Source organism: Trichechus manatus, unplaced genomic scaffold (assembly GCF_000243295.1).
Source record: "Trichechus manatus latirostris isolate Lorelei unplaced genomic scaffold, TriManLat1.0 scaffold00264, whole genome shotgun sequence".
Lineage (NCBI taxonomy): Eukaryota > Metazoa > Chordata > Mammalia > Sirenia > Trichechidae > Trichechus > Trichechus manatus.
This window is the reverse complement of record NW_004444200.1, coordinates 835,919-848,727: the sequence shown is the minus strand read 5'-3', so window position 1 is coordinate 848,727 and position 12,809 is coordinate 835,919. Positions and strand designations below refer to the sequence as shown.

Sequence of the window (12,809 nt, the reverse complement as noted above, 5' to 3'; positions counted from 1 at the left end):
AGTCACTGGAACCAGGCCGGGACCTGGAGCAGAGCAGAGAGGGAGCAGGTAAATGGGAGAGAGGTACTTCCACCCAAAAGGGGCATTTTTTTTTTTAATTCACTTGGTAGTTTAGATGCTTGTACTTATCTTTTGCCAATTAGGGACCATTTCTCGCTGGTTCTGAAAGCTTGAGCAGGCTCTTCCCCACTCAGTCTCTCCCGGTGTGGAAAATGCATCCTGAGCACCACTGCTTGCCTCACGTCTCGCGCGCTAGCCTATCCAGCCTGCAAGAGTGCTGGTGCCGGCCAGGTCAGGTCTGGCAACTCCTCACTGCTTCTGAACCATCTCCCCATCCCCTGCCGCTCAGTCCTCAGCTTTGTCTTTGAGGTTCAGGGCTCCTAGATTGTCATATATAATCGATTCACTTGTTTTTTCAGGTCTTTGTTGTAAGAGGGACCACAGGAAGCGTCTGACTACTACTCCATCTTGGTCCCCCCTCCAGTACCATGGATTCTTGATCATATGCTACCTCCTGAAATGGTTGAACGTCAACCAATTCTTTTTGGTACAGTGACTCTGTATTGTTTCCATCTTCTTTTGATGCTTCCTGCCTGGTTCAATATTTTGCCCATAGAATCCTTTGCTATTGCAACTCAAAACTTGTATTTTTTCTTCCATTCTTTCAGCTTGAGAAATGCCGAAAGTGTTCTTCCCTTTTAGTTTTCTAACTCCAGGTCTTTGCACCTGTCATTATAATACATTACTTTGCCTTCTCGAGCTGCCGTTTGAAGTCTTCTGTTCAGCTCTTTTATTTCATCATATCTTCTATTCACTTTAGCTACTCTACATTCAAGAGCAAGTTTCAGGGTCTATTCTGACATCCGTTTTTGTCTTTTCTTTTTTCCTGTCTTTTTAATGACCTTTTTCTTTCTTCATGTGTGATGTCTTTGATGTCATCCTACAATGCGTTTGGTCTTCAGTCATTAGTGTTCAATGCGTCAAATCTATTCTTTAGGTGGTCTCTAAATTCAGGTGAGATATACTCAAGGCCAGAGATCACGTGATAGAATTTTGCAAGACCAATGACTTATTCCTTGCAGACAGCTTTTTCAAAGCTTAAACTGCGACTATAGACATGGACCTCACCAGATGGAATACATAGGAGTCAAATCAGCTACATCTGTGGAAAGAGAACATGGAGAGGCTCAAGATCAGCAGTTAGAGCAAGGCCAGGGGCCAGCTGCAGAACAGACCATGAATTGCTTGTATGCCAGTTCAGTTGAAGCTGAAGAAAATTAAAAGTCTTGTAGCCCTAGCGTACTCTTTTATCTATTCTTCCAGCTGTAGAGATATATTGGAATTGCAAACACATGTTCCAAATAGCCACTTTGTACCATGCATGGCCATCCTTAGATGTCTACTATAAAAGAAATCCTGGAAGGAAATATTGACATTGGTTATGTTCTAGCATTAGAATTATATCAGAATTTTGTTTCTTAAAATGAAAATTATTTTAAATTATGACTTATTCTCTATTTCATCAAGACTGGGGTCCCGGTCCAAATAAGGTAAGATATAATTTAAGGCATCTTTAATTATATCTTACCTTATTTGGACCGGGACCCCAGTCCTGATGAATGGAAGCAGAAAAAGAAATAAGCTATAAAATGAGACATAAGGTAGTTGGCTAGGTACAATAGGTGCTGACTCGGTTGCCTGGGCATTAACATAAGCTAGACTTTACATCTTTAATCCTATGTGGGTTTCTTTTGGGACTTACTGCTTTTAGGCCAAAGCAGTTTCTTGGTAAAAGAAATGTTAAAGTGAAAAATACTAGAAACGTTAATACTATTTAGATTGTCTGCTACATGTTGTGATGCACTTCAGTGCTTTTACAGCACTAAAACTAATTGCTGTCTTAAGGCTGGGATGGGTGGGGGATGTGGTTGAGGAATTATGTAGCTATTTCATTATGTTTATATACTTTTAAAGGAAAAATACAGGAGATTAGAAGGAACAAAAATCTACTATCATTCTAATGCCAGAACATAACCAATGTTAATATTTCCTTCTAGGATTTCTTTTTTACAGTAGGCATACTTATTTTTTAGAAGGGAATAACATGAAATTAAAAAAATTAGAGTTAATATAGGATATTACCACTAACACCTAATATTTGAATGGCTTCTTGCTGGTTTTTAAAGAACTCATTATCTTTCTTTTATGAATCTTGATAACTTCCCACATGTATATGTTGTAGCTGTGGACTAAATTAGAATCAGTCTGAGAGTGTTGTATTTCTCAATTACATGTAGTTCATTGTCCAGTATTTGGTGTATACTTATTATGAGGCTTTAAGAATGAATAGCATGTAAATATGAGATAGTAAGTTAAAGCACTCAGGTGAAATTCTGTTGCTTTTTTGCATCAGTGTCATTCATAATTTAAAATAATTTTCATTATAACTTATATTATACTTATTTTCTTGTAACTAAGTAGTATATCCTAGACTAGAACAAACATTTTCTTTAAATTTCAAGTATATTTGAAGGATTCTTTTTATATTGTTTTCCCAAGAATTTTATGTTCGCTTAAGTTTAGATATGTTCTTTTTTTTTAATGTTACAGAATTAACAAGTTAGATAACAGTGATTCATTCTCTCAGAAGTCTCTCGAAATCTCCCTGGAACATGAAAGTTCAGTAGTTACTAAGTGTATTAAAATTAACTGTGACACTGACAAAAAACCTGCTGATATCGGTGAACACAAGTTGTCTGAACTTAAGGAGAAAATTCTAGAACCAAGAACTGCTAGATGCTATAAACCACCAGCTATTCCTGACATGAAGGTATTTGAGGCAGTAGTCAGCTGCATTGGTGATGATGGAACTATGTTTGTAGTACCTAAATTATCAGGTAAGATCTTTTATGTTACATAGGATTAGTCAATAAAAGTAGTAGCTACTAGCACCAGTTCTCTAGTAAGATGGACATGGATTGAAATAACATTAAGAAAGTATTTAACCTTTTTGAATCTCAGTTTCGTAGGGTGGTTGTAAGGGATAAATGAAATAGCATATGCAGAGTGCTTTTCACAATGCCCAGCACATCAGCACATAAAAATCATTTATTGAGTTATGTTATTATTATAACATAGCAATGTGATATGTATTATAATTATGTGAGTGCTATTCTTTGTATAGAGCCCAGGTGGCACAGTAGTTAAGAGCTCAGCTGCTAAGCAAAAGGTCAGCAGTTCTAATCCACTAGCCGCTCCTTGGAAACCTTATGGGGCAGTTCTACTCTGTCCTCTAGGGTCACGATGAGTCAGAATTGACTCTAAGGCAATGAGTTCGTTTTTTTTTTTTTTCTTGGTATAAGAAAAAAAGAATTTGGAATTTCTGTTTTGAGTATTATGTTAGATTAAATGTCTTGAACAAACATCCCAAAGTCAGGTAAAATGCTGAAAAATATATATTATATATATATTTCGCCTAAATTTAATGTTCACTGAATTGGCTTGAAAGTGGATAATATACCAAGCTCCAAAACCAAATGAAACCAGGAACACGGTGGAAGGTAATCAAGTACTAAAGAAAGCTTTCACCCTAAGAACTACAGAACCTTGAACTTCCACTTTGGGAACTACACAAAATATAAGAAAAAGGAAATAAAGCCCACTCAAAGTGGGAAATCTAATAGGAAGCCCTCACATGAAGATAGGATCTCAAAGGATTACTCCCACAGCATAATATGAAGGGCCAGTGTGCTGATCGCATTAAAAATGACTGAAAGTAGACACCTAAACTACCTTTTAAAGAGTTGTTTTAAAATATATATAATAAATATACAACGTAAAAGTAGTATTTAAATAGTATTTAAATGAATAGCCATGTACACATTACTCAGGATAACAAAGAGCTTCACCAGTACCGTAGATGACCTGTGGGCTGCTACTCAGTCATTTTCCTCTTACCACCCAAGACGACAACTTTCCTGAATTTTTTTTTATCATTTTTTGTTTTTCTTTATAGTTTACTACCTATGTGTGTATCCCTAAATAGTTTTTCCATCTTTCAAATCTTATATAAATAGAACCAAAATGTACATACTCTCTTGTGACTTTTCACCCAAAATATTCAAAATTCATTCACCTTGATGCATCTAACTGTGTTCCATTCATTTTTAGGAATCAATGGTATTTCATTCAATGATTATATCTCAGTTTATTTCCCATTCTACTGTTGATGGGCATTTATGCTATTTCTAGATTTTTGCAATTAGAAAAAATGATGCTAGTAACATTCTTGTACATATTTCTTGATACACATAGGCAATTTTTTTTTTCTAGGATAAATACCCAGTGAGCAGAATTGGTGCATTATTTAAGATTATGTGTGTGTGATCACCTCTTCTAGGTAATGCCAGATTGTTTTTCAAAGTAGTTTATAGTATTATAACTCCTCACTAGCAACATGTGAGAATTCCCATTGCTTCGCATCCTTGCTAACTCTTGCTTGATATTGCCAGACTTTTTGATTTTTGTCAGTCTAGTGGGCATGAAACTGTATGTCGGTGTGGCTTTAACTTGTATTTTCTTGTTTACTTATGATGATGAGCATCTTTTCTTATATTTGAATCATTTGTATTCCCATGTTTATGGAATATCTTTCCATGTTGTTTGCTCATTTTCCATTAGGTTGTTGATTTCTGATATGTAATTCTTAATATATCCCAGGTGCTTATCTTTTCTTGGTTTTATGTGTAGCAAATCTAACTTGTCTTTTTGTGGTTTCTGACTGAATGTTGTTGTTAAGTGCCATAGAATTGGTTCTGACTCATAGCAGCCCTATGTACAGCAGAACAGTGAATAAAACCAAAAAAAACAAACCTGTTGCCGTCGAATTGATTCCAACTCATAGCAACCCTATAGGACAGAGTAGAACTGCCCATAGGGTTTCCAAGGAGCGGCTGGTGGATTTGAACTGCCAACCTTTTGGTTAGCAGCCTGAGTTCTTAACTACTGCACCACCAGGGCTCCAAACAATGAATAGGTCTTAATTTTAATGTGATTGTATCAATCTTCGTTTGTTTTTGATTTTTTGTTTTGTCTGTTTTTGTTTTTCGTATCTTATATATAATTCTTCCTTACTCTGAGATCAGGAAGACATTCCACCATATGATTTTGTAAAATGTTCATAATTTTGCTTTTTGCGTTATGTCTTTAGTCCATCCTAGTATTGATTTTTGGGTATGTGTGATGAAGAGATGCAGTTTAGTTATTTTCGTATGTTTAATCAATTGTTACAGCCATTTACTTAATATTCCACACGTTCCCCCACTGATTTGTGGTGCTGCCTTTGTCAAAAACCAAGTTTCCATATAGGTATGAGTTGTTTCTGAGCTCTCTATTTCGTTTTCTTGCTCTGTTTGTCTGTACCTGCACCAGTACCACAGTGTCTTTCTTAGTGTAGCTTATACTATATTGTAATATGGATACAATTTATTTACTCTGTATTCTATAAAACTTGAAATCTCTTGGGGCCTATCTACCTATCTTGTTTGTTCTTTAGAAATATCTTGGGTCTTCAGCTCTAAGTCATATGCTTTCTGCGCTACACCCTGTTGTTCTTATGTGATACACTGTGTGCAAAGTGTTGTCTAGAGGTCAGGAAGGAAAACTTTTTTAGAAATGCCTAAACACCACTGGCTTTGGAGATATAGATAGAAGAAATCAGAAATCTGTATACATTTTTAAAGGTAGAAACTTTAGGGGAGGATAGGGAAAGAACTTGTACAAAGATAGCCATAAATGAGAAAAATGAGTCCCGCTTGTTTAGAATAGAAGTGATGAAATTTACTAAGGGAGCTTGCAAGTGATGATTATTGATAGGAAGCCATTATAAGTCATCGAGTTTTTTTAGTATGATGGTGTATCAGGACTGTTACCTGTTTTTTCTCCTCATCACCATTCAGATATATTTGTGAATCTATAACCTTGGGATCCTTGAGAGTATAAAAATCCCCATTTTGTTTTGCGCACCACAGCCAGCAATGATATGATAGAATTTAGAATTTTGAAACTCTGTTATGGAATACTTTATGTTCCTTATTTTTACTGAGTCACTAGCTCCATTGTCTGAACATCCTAAGTACTCCCCCAACATGGAAGAGAAGCAGTATGGGACTGGTCGCTAAATCAGGTCTTAACAAGATTCAGGATTAGCAGAAATTGAGCTGCCCTCCACCACCTTGTCTCCCTTATTTCCCCACATTGGGCCTAAGAGTGGAGGTACTTCAGGTTTTTAAGGTCTGGCACTTAGACAGTTTCGGAGGCTCTCCAAGAAGAAGAATACAAAAGTTTATATTTCTATAGAATGAGAAAAGAAACCACAACAAATTAGTGGAGATTCAGGTCCCTTTGGAATATTTGGGTCCTTCCTGAGATCTCTTTAAGCTTATGTGTAAATGCTTCCTGACTACAACCTGAGCCTGTCCAGAATATTCTATATTCTATAACTCACAGAAATCACAGGACTTCAACTTCCTTAGCTCTGTAGTAAATATACCTGTGTATAAATGTATGTAGCTATGAATTTGCTGAAATTTTTGTCTCAGTTTATTTTATCTCCTAAATACTGTTTATTAATTTTAAAAACAATCTGTGCAATTGACCATTTTGGAAGAAGTGAACTATTCTTGAGACCTCTAGCAATAATGCTTAATGCAGAAGCTGCTTGACATATAAATGATAGCTAAAATTTATTTACCGTTACGTGCCAGGCAACGTGCTAGATGTGTTACATTTAATCCTCACTGTACTACTGATAATACAGGTTGGTATAATTATATCCAGTTTACAGAAGACTAAACTGTTATGGAGGTAAAGGAACTACCCAAGATCACACAACCGAAGTGGTGGAACTGGGATGGGAACTGACTCCATAGCTTGCCTTCTGTGGTATCAATTATGGGGAGATATATTTACTGTATTAAATAATGGGCCAATTAGCTGTAAGTAGCAAAATTAGAATTTGAATTTCATATCCCTAGCATTATGCTGTACCTAAGCATTAAGGAACACATAAATATTCTGTTTTATTTAGGTATACTGTCAAACTGACATTATCTTAAATTGATAGTTATTTTATATTAGGCCATCTGGTATGTTTAGAGTTTTTTATGAAATTTGCACTCTCAAAATAGTGCTTGAATTTGTAATCAGAGATCAGAATAATTATTTACAAGTCAATAGTATATGTTTTGAAACATATAGAAGCTACTGACTAAAGTAGAATTTTATTAAAGCTCTGTTATGTGGGGACTAATTTTTAATTCTTTATAATATATCGGTTATGAAGTTGTTAAAGATTAATGATGACTTCATGTTGAAAAGCAGAAAGGAATTTTTCCTAAATGCTTTATATTTTTAATAATTCCTTCAGAATTTCAGCTAATAAAAATGATGAATGAAATTCAAAATAATTTTAAATGCCTTGGTCTTTTGGAGCCTTATTTCTGGAAGAAAGGAGAAGCCTGTGCAGTAAGAGGATCAGATACTATGTGGTATCGAGGCAAGGTAATGGAAGTTGTTGGTGGCACTATTAGGGTGAGTCTGATATTTTTTTGTGACTATTCTAAGGCTAAATGGTCTTTTGAGTCTAAACATACAAAAATTTGATTAAAACATCTTTTAATAAATTCATTAATTTAGGAAGACCAGTCAGATGCATTACACTTTTATTTGTAATAAGAATTTTCTGTTTTGTTTTCAGATACACTTAGTAACCCTAATAACCAAAAACTATTTGCAGGTAGAGATGTGGCCACTGGTACTTTAATGGATAGACCACTGATTTATAATTAGTATTCCTATTTGCATACAGAGTGTAAAACAAAGTAACTTGTTTTCAGTTAAGTTAAATATCTCTATAGGAAATTTGAGGAGCCCTGGTGGCACAGTGGCTAAGCGCCTGGCTGCTAACCGAAAGGTCAGCGGTTCAAACCCACCAGCCACTCCATGGGAGAAAGATGTGGCAGTCTGCTTCTGTAAAGATTACAGCCTTGGAAACCCTTTGGGGGAGTTCAACTGGATGACATGGGTTTTTGGTTATAGGAAATTTGTAAGGTCCAGCTAATCCTCTCAGAGAAGGGGCTACTTTACTTTTCCAGAATTTTAAGATAACACTCAAGTTTTATTCAGAATCTTTAGAAATGGCTGTGTACTTTGAAAAAAACTACGTATCTAGAAAAAAAGAGATGAAAATACCTCCATTTACAATGTATTTACTAAGTAAAGCAATAACATTGATAAAGTGTCAGATATTCAGCATTTGAAACTTGTAGTTTTAATAAGGGAGGAATATTTAAAGAGTAAAATATTGTTTTTGCTTGGACAGGAGTTTATTTTCTATCTGATGATGAAATCTAACAATTATATAGCAACTCAGATTTTTATGCTTCTTTCACATACATGCATTAATATTTTATTCATTTAGATTATTTTATAATCATAGATGTAGATTATTATTGCCATTTTACTAATAAGAAAATTGAGATTTAAGTTCAGTGACCTGCCCAAGTTCACCCAATTAGTGAGTGATGATGCTAGAGTGTATCATATCCAAACATCTGATTCCTAAGTTTCTAATTCTGAGTCTTGCACTTTTTCTGCTGGATTTCAGCTTTAATTATTTTAATAGAAGTAAAATGGTTTCATATTTTGAGTGAGTACTTAAGCATCTGGATACTTAAAGATCCACGTGTTTATATGCAAATAGATGACTTTTCACATACATTTAAAATGTTCAGATAACACATATCCTTTTCTTTCATACAAAGGTAAATTGAAATCCAGTTTGCATCAAGTTATCATTAATTATGAACTGTACATAAATGGAATCCAAATAAATGGTGGATTTTTTTTTTTTAATGTCTCATGCTCTGTGAATATCTCAGTTTATAGTAACTTATCTAAAGGTATTTTGCTGTTTTAATTATCACCTTTTTTCCTATTGTTACTTTACATTTCAGGTATACACAATAAATTTTCATCCCTTATTCTGGTGTTCTTCAGAGTTTACCCTGTGATCCACATTAAGAAATGAATCTTATATTGTGATCCAGTATACACATTTATGTAAATATTAGCTGAAACAAACATTCTGTGAAATTGTAGTCACTCTAACTACCTGTGATGTATTCAGATATTTTTTATTCAATTCTGTTTCATTTTTTAAATGCTAACTGCCAAACTAACCAAACTAAACAATGATGTGTTAATTTTGTTGGGACAGAACAAATAATTTCCTTATTCTTAAAACAATTTAGAAATTGAATTATCAAAATTAAATAAAGCATTTCAAAAAAGGGTTGCTCTCAAGGAATTTGTAAATCTAATAAAAACCAGTTTAAAAAAAGATTTATAGATTATATGTAAGAAAATCTTTAACAATGAGGTTTAATACACCATGGGATGAAGGAGTACAGTGTTACTTTTTTCTAGAGGTTTTTTGAATCCAAACTTAGTTATCTTTCCAGGATGTCTTTTTTTTTTCTTTTTTTTTTTAATACCAGGAGTCCCTTCTGTAATCTATTGATAAATTTTAATTATAAATTTTATTTGACATATTTCAGGTACAGTATTTAGATCATGGATTCACTGAGAAGATTCCACAGTGTCATCTTTACCCTATTTTGCTATATCCTGATATACCCCAGTTTTGCATTCCATGTCAGCTCTATAATACCATACCTGTGAGTAAACACTAATTGGTAGAATGATTAATTTTAAAGATTTTTTTTTATTAATAATTTTTTTTTGAAACTAGAATGTGAAATAAAGTGCCTTTCAGTTGCAACAAAAATGATAAAATACCTAGAAATAAGTTTAAGAGGTAGAAGACCTGCATGAAAAAAAATTATAAAATTATACTGAAAGATATAAAAAATTGGAGTAAGTGAAGAGACATAATATGTCCATAGATGGGAAGATATAAAAGTAAATATTTATTCTTCCATCATATAAAATTACAGTAAATTTGAAAATGGAAATCAGATAAAGGAGTAGTATATTATGTGTATCTCTTTCTGCATAACAGATTGCCCCAAAACTTAGTGATCTAAAGCAACAGTAAACATTTATGGTAACGTTTCTATGGCTCAGAGATTGGGAGGGGCTTGGCTGGGCAGTTCTGGCTCAAGATCTCTAATGATATACTGTAGTCAAGATGTCTGCCAGAACTGTAGTCGTCTGAACAGTTGACTGGGGATGGAGGATCTCCTTCATAATGGCTCGCTCCCATGGCTTCTGGCCTCAATTCTTTGCCACGTGAACTTCTCAACACATAAAAATATAACACATAAAAATATAACATTTTTAATATAAATACATATTGTAGGCATTGTACAAACACCACATTGGAATATTGGTCTCATTTTAAAGTTTCAAATGTGATGTTTTTAATGTAAGTTTATATTTTTAAAACATAAAATGTTTTAAGTGTGTACCATAGGGGAAAGCTTAGTTAAATTATTAGTTTCTTAAGATTGTTTTTATCATATACCACTGATATTCTCTGAAAACTGCTTGTGTATATTGTACCACTGCCTAATATTATTTGTTTATGGTATATTTTGTGCACCTTAATTTTCTTCTTGCTCTGTCTTTATTTTATGAAAGTGTAAAAGAACCTAAATTTATTAATCGCTAATAGGTTGGGAATGTTTGGCAACCAGATGCGATAGGACTCCTTCAGGAACTACTTTCAAAGAGAGAGGTGGAAATTCACATTATGGTAATTCATGTTTAAAACATATATAGTTGGTTTAAATTATTTGCCATGAAGTGTTATACTAACATAATGTGAGGGCTATTTTTAGTGATCATTTTCACATACAGTCTTCTATGAATGTAAATTTTACATTAACATAAAAGGAGTTAACACTTTGGTTCTTAGGACTTTTAAATAAGCCTAATTTTGAGTTACTTTCTGAGAACTTTCCTAAGCATTGTAGTCAGTAATTTGAAAAATTCTTTAACAACTTACTTGTTTTGATACAGGGAGCAATATTAAAGAATTAGAGGTGTTTATAAACATGTAGTCATTTTCGGGGTGATACTATGTACGTAGCACTGTGTCAAGTGCAGGTGGTTCACAGAGAGTCTACCATGATCCCTGTACTCAGAGATCTCATCTAGTTAGTGAAACAACATGTAAGCCTAAAAAGTTAACACCACAAAGTAACATGCTGAGAGCCAAGTGACTGGTAAAAGTACTAAGTGTAGTAGGAATTTAGAGTCGGTGAGAATTGAGGTAGCCCTTAAAGAAACGATGGTAAAGTTCTTCTGGCCGGGAAATGGAATACACAAGGGCATAAACCTATTGCCGCTGAATTGATTCCGACTCATAGCAGCCCTCTAAGAGAGTAAAACTGCCCCATAGAGGTTTCCGAGGAGGTGGATTAAAACTGTCGAGCTTTTGGTTAGCAGCCGAGCTCTTAACCACTGCACCACCAGGGCTCCCACAAAGGCATAGAGAGACAGAAATAAGCATGCACGTTTTAGTAAATACTATAACTGTTTACCTAGAATAATAGAGGTTTTCTGAGGAGTAGTAGTGGCTAACAGGATTCTTTAGAGGTAGGAGTCAGTCACTGGGGCACCACTGGAAGTTTCTGAGCAGTGAGGCAATAAGATTAATCTGCAGCTTTGTTTGAGGTAGCTGTCTTTCAAAGTTCTTGGCATTGATGAATGAGCACTTTCAGCACTGCATCCGTTTGTTGAAACATCTCAATTGGTATTCATTCCGTCAATTCCTGAAGGCTTGTTTCTCGCCAGTGTCTTCAGCGCAGCTTGGGCGTCTTACTTTAGTACCATCAGTTCTTGATCATATGCTACCTCCTGAAATGGTTGAATGTCATCCAGTTATTTTCGATATGGTGTATTCCTGAACTCTGTGTATCCCTTCCATCTTCTTTTGATGCTTCATATGTCATTCAGTATTTTGCCCATAGAATCCTTTAGTATTGCAGCTCAAGGTTTGAATTTTTTCTTCAGCTCTTTCTGCTTGAGAAATGCCAAGTGTGTTCTTCCTTTTTGGTTTTTTAACTCCAGGTCTTTGCACGTGTTATAATACTTTACCTTGTCTTTTCATGCCACCTTTTGAAATCGTCTGTTCATCTCTTCTATTTCATCATTTCTTCCATTTGCTTTAGCTACTCTACATTCAAGGGCAAGTTTCAGAGTCTCTTCCGATATCCATTGTGGTCTTTTCTTTCTTTCCTGTCTTTTTAATGACCTCTTGCTTTCTTTCATGTATGATGTCCTTGACGTCATTCCACAACTAGTCTGGTCTTTGGTCATTAGTGTTCAGTGCGTCAAATCTATTCTTGAGATATTCTCTAAATTCAGGTGGGATATACTCAAGATCTTACTTTGGCTCTCGTGGACTTGTTTTAATTCTCTTCATTTTCAACTTGAACTTGCATATGAGCAAATGATGGTCTGTTCCACAGTTGGCCCCTGGCCTTGTTCTCAGTGGTGATATTGAGCTCTTCCATAGTCTGTTTCCACAGATGTAATTGATTTGATTCCTGTGTATTCAATCTGGCAAGGTCCATGTGTAAAGTCACTGTTTATGTTGTTGAAGAAAGGTATTTGCAAAAAAGAAGTTGTCGGTCTTGCAAAATTCTCTCATGTAATCTCCAGCATCGTTTCTGTCACCAAGGCCATATTTTCCAATTCCTGATCTTTCTTCATTGTTTACAACTGCTCAGTCATCTAGTGCTGCTGTAACAGAGATACCACAAGTGGATGGTTTTAACAAA

The 12,809-nt window shown here is 34.8% G+C and overlaps 1 protein-coding gene across 1 annotated transcript in view; it reads left to right on the top strand.

Annotated features, from left to right (window-relative positions):
* The window catches only part of RNF17 (ring finger protein 17), a 210,627-nt gene that overhangs the window by 144,080 nt on the left and 53,738 nt on the right, over positions 1 to 12,809 (top strand). Inside the window, exons 25-28 of the mRNA XM_023724829.1 lie at positions 2,611 to 2,897; positions 7,427 to 7,590; positions 9,618 to 9,737; positions 10,697 to 10,777. Coding sequence (XP_023580597.1) covers positions 2,611 to 2,897; positions 7,427 to 7,590; positions 9,618 to 9,737; positions 10,697 to 10,777 — 652 coding nt within the window. The remainder of the gene's footprint in view (positions 1 to 2,610; positions 2,898 to 7,426; positions 7,591 to 9,617; positions 9,738 to 10,696; positions 10,778 to 12,809) is intronic.